Source organism: Dendrobates tinctorius, unplaced genomic scaffold, assembly GCF_039654945.1.
Source record: "Dendrobates tinctorius isolate UK_male_01 unplaced genomic scaffold, ASM3965494v1 ptg000048l, whole genome shotgun sequence".
NCBI classification, from domain to species: domain Eukaryota; kingdom Metazoa; phylum Chordata; class Amphibia; order Anura; family Dendrobatidae; genus Dendrobates; species Dendrobates tinctorius.
In genome coordinates this window covers 27,381,957-27,408,537 of record NW_027361716.1, presented here as the reverse complement: position 1 = coordinate 27,408,537, position 26,581 = coordinate 27,381,957, and the positions used below count along the sequence as shown (strand labels likewise).

At 43.5% G+C, this 26,581-nt stretch overlaps 1 protein-coding gene across 3 annotated transcripts in view; it reads left to right on the top strand.

Annotated features, from left to right (window-relative positions):
* The window catches only part of EDC4 (enhancer of mRNA decapping 4), a 634,971-nt gene that overhangs the window by 29,576 nt on the left and 578,814 nt on the right, over window positions 1-26,581 (top strand). For all 3 annotated transcript variants that reach the window (XM_073576355.1, XM_073576356.1, XM_073576357.1), the window contains exon 2: window positions 16,753-16,921. In XM_073576355.1, coding sequence (XP_073432456.1) covers window positions 16,753-16,921 — 169 coding nt within the window. The remainder of the gene's footprint in view (window positions 1-16,752; window positions 16,922-26,581) is intronic.

The window sequence follows — 26,581 nt, the reverse complement described above, 5'->3', positions numbered from 1 at the left end:
ATGGTGTCCTTTCCATTGTTCTGTCCTTGTATTCTTACCCAAACAGTTTCCACAGAACTCCCAGTCTCTGAAGCTTCAATCTCTGTGCAGATATACGCATTTCTAACATACAATGCGACACCTCCTCCTCGTTTATCAAGTCTGTTTCTTGCAAATAATTTGTATCCTTCTAGTCTTGTATTCCAATCATGTGTATTGTCCCACCAAGTTTGTGATTCCAATGACATCATATTTCTTTTCCTGTGTTAGTAGTTCCAATTCTCCTTGTTTGTTGCCCATGCTTTGTGCATTAGTATAGAAACATTTTAGTTTGTGATTGATTTCTCTTTCTCCAATATTTTTAATAATTAGATTCTTTTGTCTTTGTTCTTCCTTTCCACTTCTAATAGCAGAGTTCTCAATAGCATTTGTCAGGTGTGACTTTTTCTGGTCTTTTGCTTCCCTTCCCATGTTGTTCTAGTTTAAAGCTCTTCTTACAAGTGTAGCAAGACGACTTCCAAATACATGTTTTCCAGTCTTCGTAAGGTGCACCCCATCTCTAGCAAGTAGTCCAGTGCTGACGACACCATCGACGTAGCCAGTTGTTCACCTGCAGAATCTTATTCCACCTCCTTGTTCCATGGCCATCCACTGGGAGGATGGAAGAGAAGACCACTTGCGCTCCCAGTTCTTTCACTTTCTTGCCTAAGTCTTCAAAATCTCTGCAGATGGTTTCCAGGTCCTTTCTTGCGGTGTCATTTGTCCCCACATGTAGTAGCAGGAATGGGTAGTCATCTGTATGTCTGAAGAGTCCTGATATCCTGTCAGACACATCTTTAATTTTTGCACCTGGGAGACAGCACATTTCTCTTGACGTTATATCCGGTCTGCAGATAGCGGCCTCTGTTCCTCTCAACAGGGAATCCCCCATGACCACCACTCTCCGCTTCTTCTTCACAACAGTTTTCTTTCTCCATCCAGGATGACTCTGAAGGTGTACAAGGTTGCGGTTTGTGGGCAAAGTCTTATCCTAATGTATTTCTTCATCGTTTTCCTCTCGCCTCTCTTCCTGGAAGAAAACCCACCTGGTCTCGGTGTATTACATGAGGGAGGTGGGATTTAAGTCTATTGGCCAAAAGCTTGACATATAATTATATTACATCTACATTTAATAAAGATATAGGCCTATAGCTACTACATGAGTCGGCCTCTGTCTCTGATTTGGGAATGACTGCAATATGTGCTGCTGTGGAATGGGGAGGATAGAAAGTAGACTCTGATATGGGATTAAACGATTGTAATATTAATGGAGACAATTGATCAAAAAAAATACTTTATAGAATTCTGCTGTGAAACTATCAGGCCCTGGACTTTTATTGCTAGGGAGATCTCGAACAGAGGCTTCTAGTTCTTGATTTGAAAAAGGATTTTCCAGGAATTTTACGGTTTCATCCTCCAATTTTTTGGAAAGGGCTGATATATTAATATAATTTCCTGTGTGTAGAGCAGATGTAGGTAAGTTATATAGTCTTGAATAATATGAATGAAAGACAGCTGCAATTTCAGGTGTGGTATGAACCAATTTATCTTTAGTATTCTTAATACAGGGAACATTTGTTTGGGTCTTTTAGCATTAAGGGCTTTAGCTAACATTCTTCCCGGTTTGTTACCAAACTCGTAGAACCTACTCTGACCTAACTGAAATAAACGTTTGACATGAAGAATCAAGTTAGTTTTTGGCTTCTAATCTTGCTTTGAGAAGATCTCTGATGGTTGCAGTGGAGAGCGCCTTTTTATGAATTAATTCCAGAACAGTGTCTCTCTGTAAATCTAGTTTGATTGCCTGACTTCTGTCAATTTTTTTTTATTCGGGACCCATGTTTGATAAATACCTCTCTAAGTACACACTTGAGGGCTTCCCATTTAATTGTGGGGGCTGTATCATTTCCGTGATCAACAATAAAGTTAGATATGGAGGCTCGTACGTCCGAGACACATAATGTAATAATACCGACTCGTTGAGACGTCAAGACCCTGATGTCTTGGTAAGGGATGATACTTTTAGTGAGTAATATCCAGGGACATGATCTGACCAAAGTATGTTACCAATACTAGAATCTGAAAGCCAAGGTAAGGCATTTTGTTGGAGGAGGATATAGTCTAACCTACTATAAGAATCATGTGAATGGGAGTAAAACCTATAATCCCTATCTGATGGGTGCTGGAGCCTCCAGATGTAATAAAGCTGCATTCGTAAAAAGGCTCTCCTAATGCGCTTGATAACCACATAAGAGAGATGTGATCTACCTTTAGTATTATCTAACACTGGGTCAGGAGTAACATTTAGATCCCCACAAATTATTACGGCACCCTGGATTACGGGAAGGGCGTTGTCTACTATCTTATCAATGAAATTGGCTTGATCTTGATTAGGGGTATATACATTTATGATTGTAAATGGAAGTGCATTGAGCTGCAGGGAGGATTGCAGCTGAAGGAAAAAAAATCTCCTTAAATATTCTGCGTAAGGGTACCGTTACACATAGCGATGCACCAGCGATCCCGTTAACGATATGGATCCGCTGGTGCATCGCTAAGTGGTCGCTAGTGAGCTGCCACACAGGCAGATCACACCAGCGACATCGCAGGGGTCGGGGGTCGCTACTTACCTGTCAGACACGGCGATCCTGACATCCTCCCGTCCGCATCCACGCGTCGCTCGTCGTCACAGGAGGAAGCGCCGCAGGAAGCTGACGAGAAATGATCCAGGACCTTCTTGCGCGACCAGCGATAACCAGCGGGGGAGCCGGTCGGAGGTAAGTATCACATGTAGCGATATCGCTAGCAATATCGCTGCCACGTCACAAAATTGGTGACTTTACAGCGATATTGCTAGTGATATCGCAGTGTGTAACGGGGGCTTTAGGCTGGTTTCACATTAGCATTTGTGCGCGCAGTGTTTGATCCGCATAGATCCGCATGCGTCATGCATACATATATTTAACATGATGTACGCAGGGACATGCGTTTGCATACTTTTGTGTTCGCATGCGGTGTCTGGCGAATGTAACGTTGCATTTTTTTGAGGCTCAAAAATTTGTCAAATATGCGCAGGCATGTACATGCGGTTGAGTGTGTAAAAAAAAAAAAAAAAAAAAAACAAACAAACCCCAAACCGCATTACTGTCTATGGGAATGCATTGGCACGCAAGGACATGCGTATGCATGTGTTTGATACGCATACGTTCTTCAAAATGTAAATAAAATTCCCATGAGACACGCCCATTTTTGTCTAGTGTCATATCTAACGCATGCGCATAAATAACGCGAACACATGCAAAAACGCATGCACACGCAGCGTTTTTCCGTCATGCGTAAGATGACGCTCATAAATGTTGCGACAACATGCGTTTGCACATGCGGACTCCAACGCTATTATGAACCTAGCCTTAGCGAATGTGAGCAAGCTGAGTGTGACCGAAGCATAAGTGCGAACGGTGGTAAGTGTGTGACTTGTGATTCAGTGACTTTGGATTCAGGGAGTTTTCAAGGGAGGAATTACCGAATTGTTTGTCTCTCGACATTTCACCTAGTATTTCATTTTCCACCATGAATAGCGTGGAGAAGGTGTTTAATATATTAACTTTTTCCTCGTCATCTACAACCATTATTTCCTCACAATTTTTTAAGGGACTTACACTTTCACTTAGGATTCTTTTACTATTGATAATAGTTGAAGAGTTTGAGATCAGTTTTACTCTCCTTAGCAATGTGCTTCTATGTTTCCTTTTTGGCATCTTTAAAGGGAATCTGTCACCCTTTTTTTCGGCTTGCAGCTGCCGGCATAGACATCGGGGGCTTATCTACAGCATTCTGTCATGCTGTAGATAAGCCTCCGATGTAACCTGAAAGATAAGAAAAACAAGTTATATTATACTCACCGGGGTGGGCGGTCCGGTGGGCGTTGCGGTTCGGTCCGACGCCTCCCTTCATGAGATGACGTCCTCTTCTCCCGACCTGTAATGGCTGCGGCGCAAGCGCACTGCTCTGCCCTATTGAGGGCAGAGCAGAATTCTGCAGTGCGCAGGCGTCGGACCTCTCCAGATGCCTGTGCACTGCAGGACTCTGCTCTGCCCTCAACAGGGAAGAGCAGTACGCTTGCGCCGCAGCCATTACAGGACGGGAGAAGAGGACGTCATCGCATGAAGAAGGGACGCGTCGGACCGAACCGCAACGCCCACCAGACCGCCCACCCCGGTGAGTATAATATAACGTGTTTTTCTTACCTTTCAGGTTACATCGGAGGCTTATCTACAGCATTACAGAATGCTATAGATAAGCCCCCGATGTCTATGCCGGCAGCTGCAAGCCGAGAAAAAGGGTGACAGATTCCCTTTAAAGATGCCAAAAAGGAAACATAGAAGCATGCCCGCGATTACGTACGTTCTCGCGGGATCGCGACGTCTTGAGGTCATTCGCGATGACCGCGAGACTAGACGTCATCGTGGGCATTTTCGCAAAGGAGTACTGGGAACGGGAGCGTGGAGAGAGGCGGGAAGGCTGCGCGGGACGTCGGAAGGTGAGAATAACCATATTTTTTATTTTAAATTCTATTTTTTACAGGAATATGGTACCCAAAGCCCGGAGGACAGTCTCCTCCGGACCATGGGTACCATCCGCAATTGTTCTTACTTTTCGCATGGTGGGCACAGCCACATGCGGAAAAAAAGCAGAACAATGCATTCCTATGGGTGCGGGATCGCCGCGATTCCGCAAAATTAATGAGCATGCTGCGTTTTTTACCACGAAGCGATTCCGCCGCGGTAAAAACCGCAGCATTGGCACAGCATTGCAGAATCCCATAGGAATGCATGGGATGCTTATTTTTCGCGTTTTCGCGGCAAAATCGCGCAGTTAAAACCACCGCGGAAACGCGAAAAAAAGCCACGTGTGAACTCGGCCTAAAAGTGTCGGAGTAGTCTATATGGTGAAGTGTTCCTGTCCAAAAAATTATATCGGTAAAACCAAGAGGGAGTTTAGGAGGAGGATAAGTGAGCACTTGGGAGATATAAGAAATAAGAGAGATACCACTGTTGCCCGCCATGTATGGGAGGCACATGGGGTCATTGGAGATGTCCTCTCCTCTTGTGTTTTGGAAGTAGTAAAACAGAATAGCAGGCAGGGTGACTGGGATAGACTGATTTTACAAAAAGAGGCACGATGGATCTTTAAAATGGAATCCGTGGCCCTGAGGGGCCTGAATGATCGGCTCACATATGGGTGCTTCATTTGAAGAGAACCCTAGATAAGACATTTGATATCAATTGCCCTCATGCTTAATAATACAGGAAAACCCTGAATTTACCACTGGTCTATGAGAGGATTTGTGGCTTCTGTGGGTCAATTTGATATATTTTTTGATCCGTATGATTTATTATTACTATTTTTCTATATTAAGCTATTTAAGGCTAATGGTGAATCATGAGTGCGGTGAATTTATCGCCTTCTAATATACTGTGGGGAATGAATATTTCGAGGATAAGACGAGGTCTTGCATATATACAGATTAAAGGGCTTGATTACTGGAGCCTTGTTGGGTTCATAATCATATACCCCCCTAGGTGGAGTATAATCCCCCAATTTTTTGAACTATTGTAGTGGGGAGGTGCTAATATATGCCCATGATATGAAGACCTACTACACTCTGTAGCTGAATAATGTCAATAACTATAGTAGCTTGGGCATTTTACACAGTGATGGGGTGATATGATATGCACACATTCAGACTTGAAGAGCCTCTTGGATATGGTGTGGTTTGATAAGATAGGCCGATCATTTGAGTAGGTCTGAACATGTGCACTGTTATGTGAAAGAGTCGGGCATGCGTGATGCATCCAGTGACGACATACCAGGTGCACGCGATGCCGTGATCTTGTGTGCAGCTGCTGATAGAGTCTGGACATGCGCACTAGCAGAGACGCGCTGGAGCTGATAACATAAGCGCGGATCGATTGATAGTCTGGACATGCGCATTGGTAGAGGAGGGACACGCAGGGTATAACAATATGAGCGCGGTGTTGCTCATATGGCGCGGATCCCATGATAGAGTCTGGACATGCGCATTGGCAGAGGAGGGACACGCTGGGTATAACATTATAAGCGCGGCGTAGCTCTGCTTAACAGAAAGCGGATGCATGGGGGACAAAAACCTCTAGGGTCCAGATTTTCAACGCAGGCGCACTAGTAAAGGTGGAGACATGTAGGAGGTATTAACCTATTAACCCTCTACTCTACCTTTTGATCTAAGTGGTGAGGTAACTATAAATGAGCATCGGTCACTGCATTCTGATTGACACCTGCAACCAGGCGCAACATCTGATGCTCTGAGGGAACATCTAAAAGCATCATGAGCCTCCTGATGAACTCCTTGCGTAGGAGGGAAACGCGTTGAGGTGACACCTTAATGGCAATGAGCTAAGTTATACTTATATGAATTTTTGCTGATTTTCTCATTTTGGGCATAGTGCAATATTTTGAACATGAGAGATACGGGCTATATCGTTAATGACCTTCATTTCATGGGAGGAAAATGTTATCAATCTACATATGATCTTTGAAATAACTGAGACCTGCATTGAAATGAGATTTAATTTGATCTCCCATAGAAGTTACTGGTTGCCATTTGTATATGTTGGAAACCCACCCTCATTGTTTTGAGATTTGTGTGGAGGATTATTTGTGACAGCTATTTTTCAACAGATTGTAATGTAGTTGATGTTTTGTCCCTATATATATATCCCTATAGAGATTGCTGGTACCATTATCATTATCGTAAGGGTCAGCAAGGGATAGCCTACGTGGAGCTGGGGCACCAGAGTAACTTAGAGTGAAACAGCTCCGCTGATAGGCAGGGATATTTACAAATAGGGACCGTAGTACAGTATAGTTTTGTTAACCCATGCACTATGTTCCCACAAAATAATGAATTGTTCCAGTTACTGTTTCTCACCCACATTTAGTTTTTTTTGGTGGTCTTTTGGCATGAGTCTTTTGATGATGATTTGTTGTACTCAGCCATTTTTTGCTCTGTAATCTGATATTCTATATATAGAATTTAACAGGGCGCATAGGGATAGCCACCGTGGAGCGGGGGGCGCCATTTGCGTTCCAAGAGGGTGCCAACCTCCACTGTTAGGTAGGGAATAATTACAGGGCCCTATAGGGTCAAATAGAGTACATATCCCTACGTGACGTGGTAACATCATATGTTTGAAGGTGCTGGTCCTTTTGATCAGTGTGTGTTGTTTGTGCCTTTTGAGATTTTCTCATTTTTTTTAAAGAATTGATAATAAAGTATCTTTTAAAGAATTAGTTTTTTCTGTAGAAGCCATTGGATAACTAATTAAAGCAAGAATTATTTAGATTTTTTTGAATTTCAGCTTCTATAGCATGCAGATCTGCATGCTATAGAAGCGATCAGCATGCACAAAATGAGTGTCCCATAGTGGGACACAGTGTAAAACTAAGAATTAAAATAAAAAAATTTAATTTTAAAAATATTTTTAAAAATAATAAATCAATATTTGAATAAAAAAGTAAACAAAAGTGCACATTTGGAATCCCCGTGTCTGTATCGACCTGACCTATAAAACTGTCCCACTAGTTAACCCCTTTAGTGAAAACCATAAAAAAAGCCCCTCAAAAATGCTTTATCATCACACCGCCTAACAAAAAGTCGAATAACACGCGATCAAAACAACGGATATAAATGTAGTACCGCTGAAAACGTCATCTTGTCCCTCAAAAAAACGAGCTGCCATACAGCACGTCATCAGCGAAAAAATGAGTTATAGCTCTCAGAATAAAACAATGCAAAAATAATTATGTTTTTATTGTATAAAAGAGCCAAAACATAAAATTATATAAATGAGGTATCGCTGGTAATGGTACTAACCCGAAGAATAAAACTACTTTATAAATTTTACAGCACGAGGAACGGTATATAAACGCCCCTTACTGGCTATAAAAATGGGGATTCCCCCCCCCCCCAAAAAAAAAACAAAAAAAAAACGATGATTGGTCCCCCTATAATTAATAATAATTTTTGCATTGCTTTATTCTGAGAGCTATAACTTTTTTATTTTTCTCCTATTGGTGCTGTATGGCACCTTGATTTTTGCAGGCCAAGATGACTGTTTCAGTTATACCATTTCTATTTACATTCGTCTTTTTGATCGTGTTTTGTTACACTTTTTGTTGGTGGTATGATAAAGCATTATTTAATTGCTTAATTTTTTTAAATTTTTTTTATGTTAACTAAAGGGGTTAAATAGTGGGAAAGTTTTGTAGGTTGGGTTGTTCCCGACACAGTGATACCAAATGTGTACTTTTATTGTTTAATTTGTTTTCCATAACATCTATTTATAGGTACTGGGTAATACTTACATGCAATTTTTTCTTTTTCCAATCAGTCCCACTATGGGACTTTTTACTTTCTGCAGTCTGATCGCAGTTATAAAGGTATATCAATGTAGGAAAATTGTTATACCTTATAGACTGTCAGCCCTGCAGACACAAGTTAGTTAGATCATGCACAGTGCCTGGTGACCTGGATGTTGTCATGACAAAATCATGTCTCCACGGCAATGATCGGGACCTGCGATGATGTCGCGGGGTCTCCGATCCAATGGCAGAGGGGCTTTCTTCCCTCTGCCTGCTCTCTAAATGCCACAATCTCACCAATTGCAACATTTAGGTGGTTAAAGCGCCAGAAGCGGTGCAGGTACTGTTCCTGGCACTGAGAACCGGGTGTCAGCTGTCAGCATCAGCTGGTCGCCGGAGGCGATCATCGGCGCACATCCTCCCAGTGTGTGAGCTACCACCATGACGGAAATGTACTGCATCGGTTGGGAAGTCCTTCCCGGTCATGACATAAATGTAGTACAAATGTTACTGCAAAAAAAGGGTTTAAAAATTTGGTTGAATTACATTTCTCATTTATACACCATTCCATGGTGTGTGGTACATATCTGTGACCAATAGAATTGGAAAAAAAGGGTTAAAAAGTTTTGCAGGCTTAAGTGTCTCAGCCATACAGTATTCCGTGTTTTGTGGAACTTTTCTGTGGCATACAACACTCCAAAAATCATTGAAACATTTTTCTGGATTGAATTTGATTGGCACCCATATACTTTTTTGTTTATTAAATTACAGTGGTATTAAACTCCCACAAACTGCTTTGACTGCTGGAGGTGAAATTTTTTAATTAAAATAAACTTGGTTTCAGGAGACCTAGCAATCACAAAATGCGTAAAACATGCGGGAAGGGGAGGTGGAAGCCCTGATTGTGCACACATATGTCGAGGACATGGAGCAGATGCAACTATGCCTGTTGCTGGAACACAACAAACAAGCCCATAGGCAACACATAGGTTCCTGCCCCACTTTGCAGGGAGGCACGGTGCACCACTTCTAAAGCCAGAGCAATGCAATGCAATACAGTATAGTGATGCACAAATCTTAGAGCAGTCACGGCCACAAGAACATGACGGGGGGGGGGGGGGGGGGAATCGGACAACAAATTTTGTCTTAGGAGGAAGACTGTGGAGACCAAGTTGCCACCAAGTCTTGATGTTGCCAAGTCACTAAATCAGGAGGAACAGGTTACGGGGGTGTAAGACGAGGTGGTGGTTGACTAAGTAATTGACCCAACCTGGCAAGTTGGCATGCAGAGCGACACCAGCAATGCTGGGGGGAAGGCACCGACACAGATGGGAAGAGGCAGTGGGGTGACTAGTGGGAGAAGGCGGAAAAATGTTCCGCAGAGCACAGACATTCATAAAATTCTCTATCAGTTAGGTGATCCCCAGTCTGGAACTTTTTCAAAGAGCGGTTTGAGACAAATAATTTGGCCATTTACTATTTGTGCCATGCCAAGATCAGCAGGGGTCTGACCACTAAGAGCCTAACCACCACCAGCATGATCAGCCACGTTATTCAAACACCCGACTTGGTTGGCCAACAGCCTGGGACCACGATTGGTGCAAGTGGGTGACAGCAATGCCTGCTCCATTGTGCTAGGTGTTTCCCAATGCCCTGTCCATGACACAGGCGCAGATGCCTCTTGCCCTGCACTTGTCCTTGCACATTCTGAGGCACCATTCTCAGGCACTTTCAAATAAATGTCATAGCACAACGATCAGCTGTCTCTACCCCAGTCCTTGGAACGAAAAACTAATTAGACCTACCGGTAATTTTATTTTCAAGAGTCAAATCTTAACAAACTATGGAAGTCGTCCTTGTTCTTGCTGGAACACGAAACGAGAGGCTAAAAGGACCCTACTACCTCCACACCTCAGTGTCTTTTCAAAATACCACAACAGGATGGATGAAACAAAATATATTAAATATTCTTTATACAAATGTTACGTCACATAACTATAGAATCTCTCAAGGGGAGGGAACTAACCATGTTAGGCTGGACCATGCTGCAGCCCTACAAATCTTATCCACTCTTCGAAGCTCCCCCGCTTTTCACCCATGAAATGGATACTGCTCTTGTTGAATGTGATTTTAACGTTTTAGGGAGTGGTTTCCCTTCTGCCTCGTAAGCCAGCCCTATTGTGGATTTTGCCGATTTCTTCCCCTTATTAATTACCCCGTTTGGACAAACAAGTTTGAGTCCTGTCTCCAGTCCATGGTAGATTCCAGGTAATAGATAACTTCTGTCAGGGAGTGTAGATGTAAGACAGATGGTTATGTCACTTATCCATGTTATGTAAATAAAAGCTTATAACCTGACATTGAATTCATCCATTGGTTGTATAAATTATTCTTTTGAAAGCTGAAACCTTCTGAAATTTGGTTTAGGTTAAGAAAATAAATTGGCATCAATGCAGAAATATTGATCATTTAATGGTCACAGAATGGTCAGATTTTGGCAAGTCAAAAGTTTTGTCGCCTGGTCATATAATGCACCCAATCCTAGTTTAAATCCTCACCTGTGCTCAGTAAATGATCGGTTAATTAGTGGGTGTGTATAAAAAGAAACCCACCACCCCAGACCTTCACTTGAGCTGCAACTTGAGCTCTGACAACATGCCAAAAATCCACCCTGCAACCAAAGCCTGGATTATCTAGAGGCTGAAGACCAGATTCACTGCAGAGGTGGCTGGCACCTTTAAAGGGAATCTGTCACCCCATTTTTGGACTATCAGCTGCGGCCACCGCTATCAGGGGCTTATCTACAGCATTCTGTAATGCTGTAGATAAGCCCCCGATGTAACCTGAGATAAGAAAAAAGAGATTATACTCACCTCGGTGTCGGGTCTGATCCGGCGCCTTCTATCTTCATAGGATGACGTCCTCCTCCTAGCTTTTCCCTCGGCTCCTGCGCACGTGTACTTTCTCTCCCCTGTTGAGGGCAGCGTAAATTACTGCTGTGCGCAGGCGCCGGGAAAGGTCAGAGAGGTGTCCGGTCTAATCCGGCGCCTCCTATCTTCATACGATGATGTCCTCCTCCTTGCTTCTCCCTCGGCTCCTGCGCACGCGTACTTTATCTGCCCTGTTGAGGGCAGAGCAGAGTACTGCAATGCGCAGGCGCTGGACCTCTCTGACCTTTCCCGGCGCCTGCACACTGCAGTAATTTACTCTGCACTCAACAGGGCAGAGAAAGTACGCGTGCACAGGAGCCGAGGGAAAAGCAAGGAGGAGGACGTCATCATATGAAGATGGGAGGTGCCGGACCGGACCGCGACACCCACTGCACCCGACCACGCCCCCCGGTGAGTATAATCTAGCTGATAGGCCGGAAATTAGGTGACAGATTCCCTTTTAATGTGTCTCAGCGTCAAGTCCAAAGATTTAAAAAAAAAAAAAAAAAAAAAAAAAAGATTCAAAGAGACTGGAGATGTGTTTGACATGCCCAGGTCCGGCAGACCCCGCAAGACAACTGCTCAGGAGGAACGTTTGTTGGTTAGAAAATCCAAAGCAAGCCCTTCTTCCTCTGCAGCAGAGCTCCAACAGGCCTGGTCACCAAGTCCCTGTGTCAACTAGAACAGTTTGTAGGATTCTGTCTCGAAATGGCCTCCATGGTCGAATCAGTGCCCAGAAGCCAGCACTAAACAAAAGGCAAATAAAAAACCGTATGGCATTTGCAAAGTCCCACAGCTTGCTAAACAGATGGATGCTGGAAAAGTGGCAGAAGGTGGATTTCTCTGATGAATCTTCAGTAGAATTACACCACTGCCTCCGCAAATACTGCAGGAGACCTACTAGAGCCTGTATAGATCCATAATACACCCAGAAAACAGTTAAAGGGGTTGTCCGGGTTTTTCACATAATCTCAGTACATATCTGGGCTGCAGAATTATGACAATAAGTAATTTACTTTCTGTCACTAGTTTGCACGGTTTACTAGATATTCTGAACAGAACGTCCAAGGGGGGTGTGTTATGGCATTGAAATGAGAACTGGTCGTAACCTCCTACTCTACTCCAAACATGCCCTCTATAGCAGCAACCCCACCCTCCATAGCTACAGGCCCTCCCCGTCCACATAAAGAAGCCCTCATCACACAGTAACAAATCCTCCCCCTCCAGCTGCCTCACTGCAGAGAGCAGCTGCTCCTCCCCCAGACACGCTGTATTGCCAACTGTTGAGCAATAAGGTTCGGATACGGCTTTAAAGAAGGCTACTACTTGGATATGACACAATTTTATTATACAATGATTAATTTAAATGATAGAACACCAAGTTAATGGAATGGCAGATATAATATTACCCTGTCTTGTTAATTAATTTCATGTGAATCATACAATTATTATGAATTATAGTGCATAGAGAAATAAGTATCCATACTATACATTACCAAGCATTGTAGCATCACTTCTCTACTGGAGGGACCGCAGTGTCCGTGAGAAGGAAAATACTCTGGTCTTATCACAGAAACCGTGCACCCACGATAGCTTCTGGAAATGTCCCTCTCTGGAAATGTCCCTTCCCTCACTGACACAGGGTCCACCTTTTTATACACAACACTCCCACATTACAACTGTGCAGTATGTTTAGTCTGCATCAGAATCTTGAATCTGCACAAGACTTCAAGGTCTCTTTGTTATAGCCTCTTAGTATGTTTGCAACAACCAGAGATTTGTTTGCCATTAGCATGTCTCTTAACAATAGCACAATGCATCAGGGTTGTTTTGCTACTGATTATAACCCAGGATCTGTTTGCCTCTGGTCAACTTGTCAAAGTTGTCTATCACTGTTCAGAGTTCAACATATGTTGCCTATTACAAAGTTAACTCTTCATGCTCATAGCATAACGCTCTAAGATGGTAACATATGGGCAGCATGACTTCCATAATCACCTATTCTGAAAACTGGATACCTATCGTAACCCAGACACACACGCATACATGTCAGATATGTGTCACAATCGGTCCTCGATTATCGATGTCATGCATGATCATTGCTACATGAGACCATCACATTTTGGTGTCTCTTTTCAATCGAGAATCATACTATTATTCAGCACAAGACTTCCTTGTTCAAGCAGCATAAATATTCATTATCTATACAGTTGTTATTCCTATTGTCCTAGCACATATGTAAAGGATACACCACATAGAATTAGTTGGAAAGTTCCTTCCCATCAACCACCCCCCAAGTGAAAGTATTCAGTATCTATCACTGTTTGTCAACAGGGGTCACTTGCGTGCAAATCAGGATAATGAATCTTTGAAACACAGAGCTTCAAAGACCACAGAACAATTCCTTGTCTTACGGTATTGACACAGAGCAAACGCTTTGTGTCTCAGTGTCAAAGTTCAGCATTAATGATATTACACCATAGTATATTGCAATATAGTGTTTGGATTCAAACAACCATATTTCATATTTGCAATACTTTCCATCCTTGGTCTAATGACCACACTATATCAAAGCATATAAACAATATATTACAATATGTAGGCTATAAGATATCCATATTTTTATTAGCACCACACACGCTGAACAGTGTTCTATGGAAAGTGAAACTAGTGAGGAGGGAAAATCGTCCGGTATTCTGGGCCGCTCCATGATTACAATACATAACTCATTATCAGTAATTCCTTCCCTCACTGTCCCAGGCTGCTGGCAGCAGTGAGAACAGACTGTGTGATGGCCAGTGATGGGGATCTGCAGCTTCTAATCTGCACAGGGGATGGCAGTCACTGACGTAATCTGTTGTGTGACAAAGCCTCTGCTGTGTGAATGAGACAGCTCTCTGTCACTCATGTCTTCACACAGCAGCAGATTTGGTGCAGTGTATGTGTGAGCACTGTGTCTCTAATGACACAAATACTGATGGGAGCAGCCTGTCCCAGAATACAGAACGATTTTCCCTCCTCACTAGTATCACTTTCCATAGATCACTGTTCAGCGTGTGTCTGGGGGAGGAACAGCTGGGTGGTCTGCTCTCTGCAGTGAGGCTGCTAGAGGGGGAGAATTTGTTACTGTGTGATGAGGTCTTCATGTGGACGGGGAGGGCCTGTAACTATGGAGGGTGGGGTTGTTGCTATAGAGGACATGTTTGGAGTAGAGTGGGAGGTTACGACCAGTTCTTATTTCAGTTGCCATAACACCCCCCCCCCCCCCTTGGACGTTCTGTTCAGAATATCTAGAAAATCGTGCAAACTAGTGACAGAAAGTAAATTACTTATTGTCATAATTCTGCAGCCCAGATATGTACTGAGATTATGTGAAAAGCCCGGACAACCCCTTTAAATTTGGTGGTGGAAAGATCATGGTCTGCGGTTACATTCAGTATGGGGGTGTGCGAAACATTTGCATGGTGGAAGAAGTATTAGGTATTAGCTACCTCTTACATTCCAAATCATAAAAGGGGTCAAATTCTGCAGCAGGATGGTGCTCCATCTCATACATCCATCTCTACAACAAGGTTCCTCTAGGCAAAAAAGATCAAGGTGCTCAAGGACTGGCTGCGGACTGATATTCTTAGCCTGGGAAGATCCATGGGTATTAACCCCTTTCTAGGCTATAAACATCTTCCCACAGTTGCTGGTTTTCCCTCTCTGGTGCAGAAAATTGCACGGGAGACCACGCCGGTTTTTTTTCAAGTTTTTTTTTTTTAAAACTAAACAGATATTGCGTTTAAGGCCGGGGTCACACTTGCAAATGCAATGTGAGAAACTCGCACGAGTCTCGAACCTCAATACCCGGCACTGCCGCTTGCACTTGGGACCGGAGTGTGCGGCTGCTTGTATTTCTATGCAGCTGAACGCTACAGTCCGAGTGCCGGCGACAGTGCCGGGTATTGAGGTGCGAGACTCGTGCGAGTTTCTCGTTAAATGTGACTCCAGCCTAACTCAGACTTTGTGTGTGTCTTCACTCTTTATGTACCATTTTATTATGTTTATTGCTAAACATCGGGCTTGGTATTATCTATCTATCCATCCATCTAATTATAGATATATCTAATCTATCTGTGTGTAAACATTTTTCTTCAATGGAGTATGTAAAAGAGGAGGTTGGACATGGAATTGACATCACATTTTTATTTAGCTTATAAAAACTCACACAAATCCGCATGAAAATCTGCATAAAAAGCGCATCAAAAACACGCAGATTTTTAGCTGCTCTTTCTGCTAAGAGATGCAGATTCTGCATAGAAAATTCCACAGGCAAATCCGCAACGTGTGCACATACCCTTAGTCAAAATGTCAGACGGTGCTACTTCCATTTCAAGCCCTGCCATGTGCTCAAACAGTGGATTTCCCCCACGTATGGGGTATTTGCATACTCAGGAGAAATTGCACAACAAATGTTAGTCAATTATGTTTCTTGTTACCCTTGTGAAAATAGCAAATTTGGAGCTGAAGTAAAAGTTAGTTTATTTTTTTCTTCCACATTCCAAAAATATTCTGTGATGCATTGGAAGGGTTAATAAACTTTTTGAATGTGGTTTTGAGTACCTTGGTGGTGCTTTTTTTTTTTTTTTTTTTTCTTTGAATGCTGTCACGTTTGGGTATTTTCTCTCATATAGGCCCCCCAAAGTCGCTTCAATGGTTTGGAAAATTTTGTTATAAAAATGAGAAATCGCTGGTCGACACTTAACCCTTTAACCCTTTATAACTTCCTAGCAAAAAATAGTTTCCAAAATTGTGCTGATGTAAAGTAGACATGTGGTAAGTGTTAATTATTAACTATTTTGTTTGACATAATTCTTATGCTCTTAAACCAGAGAGTTAAGTTTGATAACTTTCCTATATTTTCACAAATAAACGCAAGTTATATTGAACAATGTTGCCACTATCCCGAAGTACAATATGTCATGAAAAAGCAGTCTCCGAATCAGTGGGATCCGTTGAAGCGTTCCAGAGTTGTTGCCTCATAAAGTGTCACTGGTCAGAATTCAAAAATTTGGCTTGGCAAAATTGGCTCAATCACCAAGTGGTTAAAATTGTGTAAAAATAATGTTCTCTTAGAACTATCCTCTTTTGCACCTTGATTTTTTCCTTACCTGAAATGAGGGCATATCATTTTAGTTTTCTCACTATACTGGGTGAGCTCTTACTAGAAAAAATGATAGAGAACTTCATAGAAAAAAATTGATTTGCTAAGAACACTTCCCTTTGAGTAGAACTGAAAAGTAGGAATTTCTTTGGTGGCTCTGCCACTTTTTTGCATGCCTGTGTCTAGCGCTTTATTTCTGTATGTCTTTTTCCTCAATTCATAATGTCTAAGCCTTTGATAATTTTTTTTCAATAGATCCTATGCATGAAAATCAAATATCAAGTTCGTTTAATGGGGAGCTCAATGGCCTGATGTCTGATATGGTAGCACACCCACAAGATGCCACAAGTGTTGAAGCTACTGTGACTTTACTGGACAACGCTCTCACAAATGTTGAAATTCCATTCTCTGATAAGCAAGTGATGTAAGTGATTATGCTTAGACGCTCATGGATATTTTAATTTTTGGGTTAACTTCTTTTAACCTCTTTCTGACATTAGATGAACAGATGTGTTCACACCCCCACACCAACGCCAACGGGAGCTATGCTTGTGATCTCCGACTGTCACAGCTATGCTGTTTTAACCCACTAAATGCAACTATCAATTGCGATTTCATCATTTAGGAGGTTGAGGGGGTACCCTCCCACCTGATTGGAACCCCTGGGATGCGATCATGAGTGCCCAATGGTTGGCATGACAGCAGTAGCTAAAGTAACTAACTCTTGGTCAGTCGTCTACGGTGGCATGTTGGACCATGCCAAAGGCATGATATAAAAGGCATTATGCCTGTGTCACACTGACTGTTATGCATTGCAATACTTGTGTATTGCAAAACATTATACCAGTGATCAGAAAAATGAAAGCTAAAGTCTTTTAGATGGACTAAATCTAAAACCCTTAAAAAACCCCTCCCCGACATGCGCCGTACATAAACTGCTCTGCGAGAGCTGCGTTCCCGCAAAAAGAAGTATATGTACGGCGGCACGATTGCGCGGCCTCACCCTGAACGCCGCCGAGATCGCGTGCAGGTGTCCTCTATGTGTGACCACTGACACCCCGCAGCAATGCCCTCAATCGGTTCTAGCACTGATCATGGGCATTTAACCCCTCTGATGCCACTGTCAGTAGTGATGGCGGCATAGAGGAGCATCGCGCAGGGAATCTGATCTGATGCTCTGTAGTACAGTGATGTCCCATCATGGGACAATGTAAAAAAAGGAAAAAAAATAAATAAAAAAATGTAAAGTTATTTTTAAAAAAAATCCCTAAAGAAAGATATATTTCCGATAAATACATTTATTTATGTAAATAAAAAAAAAAATAAAAGTACACTTTTGGTATCCCGTAACGTCCCACTCTATAAACTGTTCCACTGGTTAAGCCCCTTCAGTGAACACCGTAAAAAATGAATAAAAAAAAAAAGCTAGACAAAAAACAATGCTTTATCATTCCGCCTAGCAAAAAGTGCAATAAAATGCGATCAAAAATACGGAAGTAAATAAAAAAAAAAATGGTACCGCTGAAGAAGCTATCTTGTCCCGCAAAAAACAAGCTGCCATACAGCTCCTTCAGCAGAATAATAATAGTTACAGCTTTCAGAATAAAGCAATACAAAAATATTTTTTTCTATAAAATAATTTTTATTGTGTTAAAGTGCAAAAGCAAAAAAAAAATTTAAATGTGGTATCGCTGTAATTGTACTGACCCGAAGAATAAAACTGCTTTATCAATTTTATCACACATGGAACGGTATAAAAAAAACCAAAAAGCAATTCCTGAATTGCTGGTTTTTGTTCATTCTGTCTTGCAAAAATTGGAATAGAATGTGATCAGAAAGTCGTATGATCACTAATACTGCACTAGGAATGGCATAAAAAAATAAATAAAACCAATTCTTCACATGCTGATGATGTCAGTCTGCCTTCCAAAGATCACAGTAAGGCTCACATGTATGCTGCGCTGAGCGCTTACACCGGGGTTTCTCTGTAAATCTCGGAAATACGTGATTCAGGCAGAACCTCGGGAAAAATTTCCTGTAATGAGTCAGATGGAGTCACTGTGGATGCCACTGACCTGTGATCCAGGGATATCTGTCTGTCTTTTTAGGATTGCATAAAAGTGCCGTCGGCCACAGTTTTGTGCACTTCTGAAAAGGATAATGCTGAACAGAGGCCAGACGGAGTCCAGAGTAATACCTGTCACGCTACTCAGATTTAGATGTAAACCCCGATGTACCGTAAGTGATCAGCGTAGAGCGCCAGATAAATGTGATCCCTAACGTTATGTAAAATGTTCCAAATAAAAGCTTCAACTCAATCCACAAAAAGCAAGCCCTCACTCAGGTCTGTAATTTAACGGAAATATAGGTGGCTTCCAAATGCCCCAGTGTGCCTAAACCACATTTAGCGCCCACATGTTACTACGACATATTGGTCACTACAGCGACAGTTTACAATTTTCACTTAGCAACATCCACTGCTGCTTGTTTCTGTAAAACACCTGTGGAGTCAAAATCGTCACTACACCTTTAGATAAGTCCCCAAAGGGGTGTAATTTCCAAAATGGGTCACTTGAGGGGGGATTTAGCTCTTCTAGCACTTAGGGTTTCTTTATATGGAGTCCGCAAACTATTCTAGAAAAATCTGCGCTCCAGGAAGCAAATAGCGCTACATTCCTCCCGAGTCTCGCAGTATGGCTATGCAATACTGTACAGCCACATATGGGGTATTTCTACATTCAGCAGAAATTGTGGGACAAATTCTGGTGCCATTCTTACCACTTGCCCAATATGAAATGTAAAATTTGGGTCTAACACAATTTTGGTGGTAAAAATATAATTTTTTTTCGTCACTGGAATAAAATGTTGTGATCCACCCATGGTGTCAAAATAATCACTGCACCCCTAGATGAATTCATTGAAAGGTTTAGTTTGTAAAATGGGGTCACTTATGGGGGGGTTCTACTGTTTTGTCACCTCAAGGGCGCTACCAATATGATATGGGACCCTCAAACCAGTGCAGCAAAATCTGCACTGTATGGCGCTACTTCCCTTCTGAGCTTTGCACTGTGCTTCGAAAGTACTTTTGGACCACATATGGGGTATCTGTGTACTCAGGAGAAATTGCATAACAATTTTTGAGGTCTGTTTTCTCCATTTACCCTTGTGCAAATACAAGATTTGGAGCTAAAAAAGATTTTTGTGGGAAAAATTAGATTTATTTATTTTTATGGCTATGCGGTTTGCCCAAACGGTAGATTTTCACCACATATGGGGTATCTGCATGCTCGGCTAAATTTCACAACAAATTGTATGACCTATTTTCTCTTGTTACCCTTGCAAAAGTAAAAAAAAGATTAGGTCTAAAGGAAAATTTTTGTCAAAGAAAAGAAAATGTTTTTTTTCCTTCCACATTCCAAAAATTCCTGTGACGCGCCTGAAGGGTTAATAATCTTCTTGAATGTGGTTTTGAGCACCTTGAGGAGTGCAGTTTTTAGAATGGTGTCACTTTTGGGTATTTTCTATCATGCCCCGCATAGTGAATTCAAATGTGAGGTGGTCCCTAAAAAAATGGTGTTGTAGAAATGAGAAAATTGTGCTGAAGTAGATATGTGAAATGTTATGTACTTACTATTTTGTGCGATGTGACTCTGATTTTAAGTTAAGTTTGAAAATTGCAAATTTTTCGCCAAATTTCCATTTTTTTTTTTCACAAATAAATGCAAGTCATATGAAATAAATTTTACCACAGTCATAAAGTACATTATGTTACGAGCAAAGTTTCTCAGAATCCGTGGCATCCATTGAAAAATTTCAGAGTTATGACCTCATAAAGTGTCAGTGGTCAGAATTGTATAAATTGGCCCGGTCAGGAAGGTGAAAACAGGCTTCGGCGTGAAGGTGTTATTAATTAAAAAAAAAAAAAAAAAAAAAAAAAAAAATTCAAAAATTAAGTATAATAAAATGAATTTTTTTTTACACCAATATGTATATTTATGTAAAAACAAAGTATGTATTTGGTATCTGTGTCCAGAATGACCCGCAATATAATAAAAATAATAAAGTGGAAAAAAAGACTATGCTATGCTTTCATCCTTACAATGGATCAAAAAGTGTAATAAAACACGAAGGCGAATATAAATATAACTGGTATAGCTGAAAACATCATCTGAAAAATAGCTGTCATAAATCTCCGTCAGCAGTGAAATAAAAAAGCATTCACTCAGAATATAGCAATGCAAAAACAATTCTTTTCCCATTCACAAGACAGTACCATAGAAAAAGAGAGCGAGGAGCGAGAGCTACCCAATGACCGCAAACCTACAGATTTAAAAAGCAGAGCTTCCACTTCAGCTGTTTCCTATCTTTGAAGGGAGGCCTACAGTCCCTGGTGATGCCATGGATTTTCGGGACTTAGTCTAATTGCTAATGGCTTACGTGATTTTTCATGTCCACATTTAGCAGGTAAATCGAGTGACTAGTACAAGAATGGGAATCTTTACCTCGTTTAGGAAGAATTGCAACATGTGCTTCTGTGTGATGACCGGAAAATAGAGAAATATCTGAAATTGAATTATAAGCTTGTTGCAACAACAAGGTCAATTTGTACCAGGATTTCTAAAATTTGGTTGAGGCCATCCAGGCCTTAACTTTTGATTCCCAAAAGATTTCCAGTTACTGTATTTTCAGGAGTTCCTGGGAGTGAAGTCCTTAATCATTTCTGTCTTTAATTTTTTAATAGGTGAGGGCATGGAAATGTGAACTCCTGTGCCTAAGGTTGTTGAAGAAGGGAGATTATACAATAACCTTTATCATAATAGGACTGGGATGGGGCAGTAACCTTCAGATAAGTGTTTACCGTAGTATCTTTCTAGATTTTAATGCTTTTGAACTATCTTGGGCCTCTGGACATTTACAAACCTACTCCTAGATTTATTTCCAAATTTATAGAATATGCTGTAACCGAGCTAGAGTAACCCTCTGCAAGAAGCATCTAGCAATTGTTAGCCTTAAATTCTAGCTTTAAGCAGGTTCCTTAGGCTACGTTCCCATGATCAGTACAGTATTTTTAGGACTAGAAGATACTCTTTTTCCTTAAAAAATGTGGAGGATAATGGGGAAGGGGTGCGTCTTATAGTCTAGATCAGTGGATCCCAAACTCCAGTCCTCACGGACCCCAACAGGTCATGTTTTCAGGATTTCCATAGTGTTACATATGTGAGAGAATTTCTGATGCCTTGATGATACTTCCATCACCTGTGAAATACTAAAAGAAATCCTGAAAACATGACATCTTGGGGGCCGTGAGGACTGGAGTTTGGGAAACACCGGTCTAGATATACCTGGTGTGGCGGGGGAGTGGCAGCGGCGGAGCAGCGGGTCACAGGAGGCAGGAGCCAGTAGCTGCGGCTTAGTCCCGTGCCCACTGCTAAATAGAAATGAATATTCACTGTGTTCCACGCCCATGGAGGGCCGTGAATATTTATTTCCAGGTCACCACCTGACAGCACACTGGAGGACATCCTTCTCATCCGCAGTGGGACAGGAAACTACGAGAGTTTAAAAGGATCCTCCCCCTACCACCCCTCAGTGTTTTTCCTGTCCCACTGCGGATAGGAACGATGAGAGGAAGATCCAGTCCGTTCCGAGCAGAGGGTTAGGATCGGGGGGGGGCCCAGCCTTTCCCTTCCTACCTGAGAAACTCTGCAAGCTGATACCCGGCACAGGGTCCCTCAGCCCCTCCAGTGGAGCGCTGCTCCTGGAGACGGGGTCGCTTCCTCCCGACGGGGGCTCTCGACCCCGGACGCCACTGCCACCACCGATATTCAGGTACCGGGGCCGCCTCTACGGAGTCCACTGGCCCCGCAAGCGGACCCGGGCAGAGGATCGCCGCACCTCTCCCCCCGCTGTGAGATGCTGCATGCCGGCGCGCCATGCCCGGGACCAGTGCGCACTACTTCCGCCCACACCATCCAGGCCTGGGCGCGTGCGTCATCCAGGCCGGGCGGGACTTCAGATCGCGTCACCAGGCCCGCGCGTCACTTCCGGTCGCGTCGATAAACGCGACCGCCCAGCGTTCAGGAGTGCTGGCACCATCTGTGAGAGGGGGCAGACTCTGGGCGGTGGAGCGGATCGGCGACGCAGCAGGAGGGATGACAGCAGCGGTATGCAGGGCCTTGCGGTTGTAAGACCCGGACAGCACCCCCCGGCCACTTACACGTTCCGGTGTCGCCACAGGGAACCTTTTCTATTCAGGATGGAGGACCAGGAGAAGACTGAGACAGGAACGGAGAGCCAGGGTCACATGAGTAGCCTCAAATGAGGTCATGGCAGGGCCTCAGTAAGACAGACCCCACAGAACACGCACTTTGTGTTCCAGGGGGGAACCTCCACCTCAGAAAGGCAGAAGGATAAGAAGTGTCCAGTTTGCTCTAAGAAGCTAAAGGACACATGGCAAAAGACCCTCTGCGACGCATGTACAAAGTGCATAATGGGGGAGAACAGGCTACGCTCATGTCTAACATGAGTGCGATAATTAGGAAGTACAGGCTTCGGTGTCCGGCCTAGCCATGGCCCAAGCCCCGTAGGATGCAGAAGAGGAGGAGGTCAGAGAGCACCCGGAAAGGGGAAGGAATTATCTCTTTGCATCCGGCGATACGGATGAGCTGTTGGGGGCAGTCCGGCAGACTATGCAGATCGAGGAACCCCTGACTACCCTCTCAATACAGGATGAGATGTTCGGGGGGTTGCGATCCCAGACTTCGATGGTCTTCCCAGTAAATACCCATATACCGGCTATGATATTAGACGAATGGGAGGAAGCAGAGACGAGATTAACTATTCCCCGAGACTTCAGGCTTCGCCTGCCGTTTGACCCAGAAGAGGTCAAGGTCTGGGAGGAGGTCCCTAAAATCGATATCCCAGTGGCGAGAGTATCAAAAAAGACAGCCATTCGGTTCGAAGACTCCTCAAGTTTAAAGGAGCCCCTAGATCGGAAGGCAGACGGGCTCTTAAAGAGGGCCTGGGAAAGTTCAGCAGCGGTCATAAAAACAAATATAGCCGTGACATCAGTAGCATGCTCCATGCATCTATGGATAGATGATTTGGAGGAGGACTTGTCAGATAGAACTCCGAGGGAAACTATTCTAAAATCCCTTCCCTTGCTAAAATTAGCCACGGGGTTTTTGGCTGACGCCTCAGCAGAGTCCCTTAGGTTCACGGCCAGAAGCCAATAGTTGTCTAACACAGCCAGAAGAGCTATCTGGCTTAAAAGTTGGTCAGGTGACATGCAGTCAAAGAATAAAGTGTGTGTTTGCAGACAGGGGGAACACAAAGGTCAAAGCCTTCTACTCCCTGAACCCTGCAGGAAACCCGACAGGGATAGATGCTCTATCACAGTCCTGGAACAGGGGCCTATTGTACGCCTTCCCGCCTCTAGCTCTCATCCCAAGGCTTCTCAGGAAGGTCTACGAGGACAGAGCCAGGGTCATATTGGTGGTCCCCTATTGGCCAAGGAGAAGTTGGTTTCCTCTACTCAGAAAAATATCACGGGAAGATCCCATTCTTCTGCCAAAAAGAGAAGACCTTCACCAGGGTCCGGTCTTCCACAAAAGGCCAGAAGCCCTCAAGCTATCAGCCTGGATCCTTAGCGGCATGTCTTAAGATCTAGGGGTCTATCGGATGAAGTCATATCCACTCTACAAGCAAGTAGGAAGCCCGTGACAGCAGCAATATATAACAAAATCTGGAAAAAAATTTGCAGCTTTTGTGGAAAGGTGACAGTAGAGACTGACCAACCCCACATCCTGAAGATGCTTGACTTCTTGCAGGCAGGGTTCAAAAAGGGCCTTAGACCCAGCACTCTGAGAGTGCAGATTGCGGCCTTAAGTGTGTTCTACGATACAACCCTATCATCTCACCCAGTTCTCAAGGGCTGTGCAGAGGCTTAAACCCCTGATGAGAAAGACCGTCCCTCCTTGGGACCTTAACCTAGTACTTAATGCGCTATGTAGACAGCCGTACCAGCTAGGGGCAGAAATAACTATCGGTAACCTCTCTCTGAAGACGGCGTTCCTAGTGGCAGTTACGTCAGCCGAAAGATTAGGGGAACTTCAGGCCCTATCGGTTCAAGATCCCTACTTACAAATATTCGACGACCGGTTAGTCCTAAAACTCGACCCGGCTTTTCTCCCCAAGGTTATCTCAGACTCTAACATGAATCAGGAGGTAGTGCTCCCCTCATTTTGTCAGTATCCTAAAAATAGGAAGGAGAAAGCTTACCATAACCTGGATGTCAGGGAAACAGTGCTCAGGTACCTGGACACAACCATGCCTTGGAGGCAGGATAATAATCTCATTATTCAGAGTTCACAGTTCAGAGGCCCTAATAAGGGGAAAAAGGCGTCGAAATCCACAATAGCAAGGTGGATTAAATCCATTATTAGCGCAACATATAGAGCACAGGGTCAGATCCCCCCGGGGAGCCTTAGAGCCCACTCAGCTAGGGCCATGGCCACATCATGGGCAGAGAGAGGGAGCCTCGGCAGAACAGATCTGCAGAGCAGCATCTTGGGCCAGTCTCAGTACGTTATCTAAACACTATAAATTAGACGTGGCCTCCGCACAGTTGGCATTTGGGAGAAAGGTACTCCACGCGGTAGTCCCACCCTAGGACCAATATTCTTTGATACTACTCCAGTGTGCTGTCAGGTGGTGACCTGGAAAGCGGTAATTAGACCTACTGGTAATTGTGTTTCCAGGAATCCATCCTGACAGCACTATTAGTTCCCTCCCGACAAAAGCGTCCATACAACTGTGATGTAACGTGTGTGAAAAATGTTGGTTTAAATAAATTTTTTTGTTTGAATCCATCCAGAGGTGTTACTTTGTGAAATTACTGAGGAGTGGTAGGGGGAGGATCCTTTTAAACTCTTATGGTTTCCTGTCCCACTGCGGATGAGAAGGACGTCCTCCAGTGTGCTGTCAGGATGGATTCCTGGAAACACAATCACCGGTAGGTCTAATTACCGTTTTTTGTTTAATAGCATCCTGGTATGCATGGCCTCATCTTTCTTTGTATGATTGGCCCACATTCTGGTATGCATGGCCCCATCCTTATCCCCGTATGATTGGCCCCCATCCCCATATTGGTATGCAGGGCCCCATCAGAAAACATAAAAAAAAAATAAAATTAAAAATTACTTGCCTTCCTCCACTCCCTCACAGCATCTTGTTCTGTTGCCAGCAGGTGCTTTATGCCTGTAAGCATCACATGGCAGGGACATCATGCACTGCTTACAAGCCGAAGGTCAACTGTCGAAATACTCGCTCCTCCCCACATCGGGACCGGTACTGTGCATGGAGGGCAATTCATTGCTCTTTAGCAGCATGCACAATGTCAGCCGCAGACTTCTTGCAGCTACCAGGCGATCACGCCTGTGGGAGTGGAGAGCATTGAATATTCATTCCCTTTAGTAGTGGGGACACATGTCCGCCCGGCAGCTGCAGGAAGTCTGCAGCTGACACTGTGCTTGCTAGTAAATAGCAATGAATACTCCCTTCCCTCCACGCACAGTCCCTGTCCCGGTGTGGGGAGTAGTGAGTATTCCGACAGCTGTCTTTCGGCTTGTAAGCATTGCATGACATCCCTGCCATGCGCTGCTTACAGGTATAAAGCAGCACTGGCACAAAAACAAGACGCTGCAAGAGTGGAGGAAAGTAAATGTAATGTGTTTTGTTTTCTGATGGGGTCCTGCATACCAGGATGGGGATGGGGGGGGCAATCATACCAGGATAGGGATGGGGCCATGCATACCAGGATGGGGGGCAATCCTATCAGGATAAGGATGGAGCCATGCATACCAGGATGGGGGCAATCATATTAGGATAAGGATGGGGCCATGCATACCAGGATGGGGGGTGGGGCAATCATATTGGGATAAGGATGGGGCCATGCATACCAGGATGGGGGGCAATCATATTAGGATAAGGAGGGGGGCATTCATATTAGGATAAAAATGGGGCCATTCATACCAGGATGGGGATGGGGGCCAATCATACCAGGATAAGGATTTAGCCATGCATA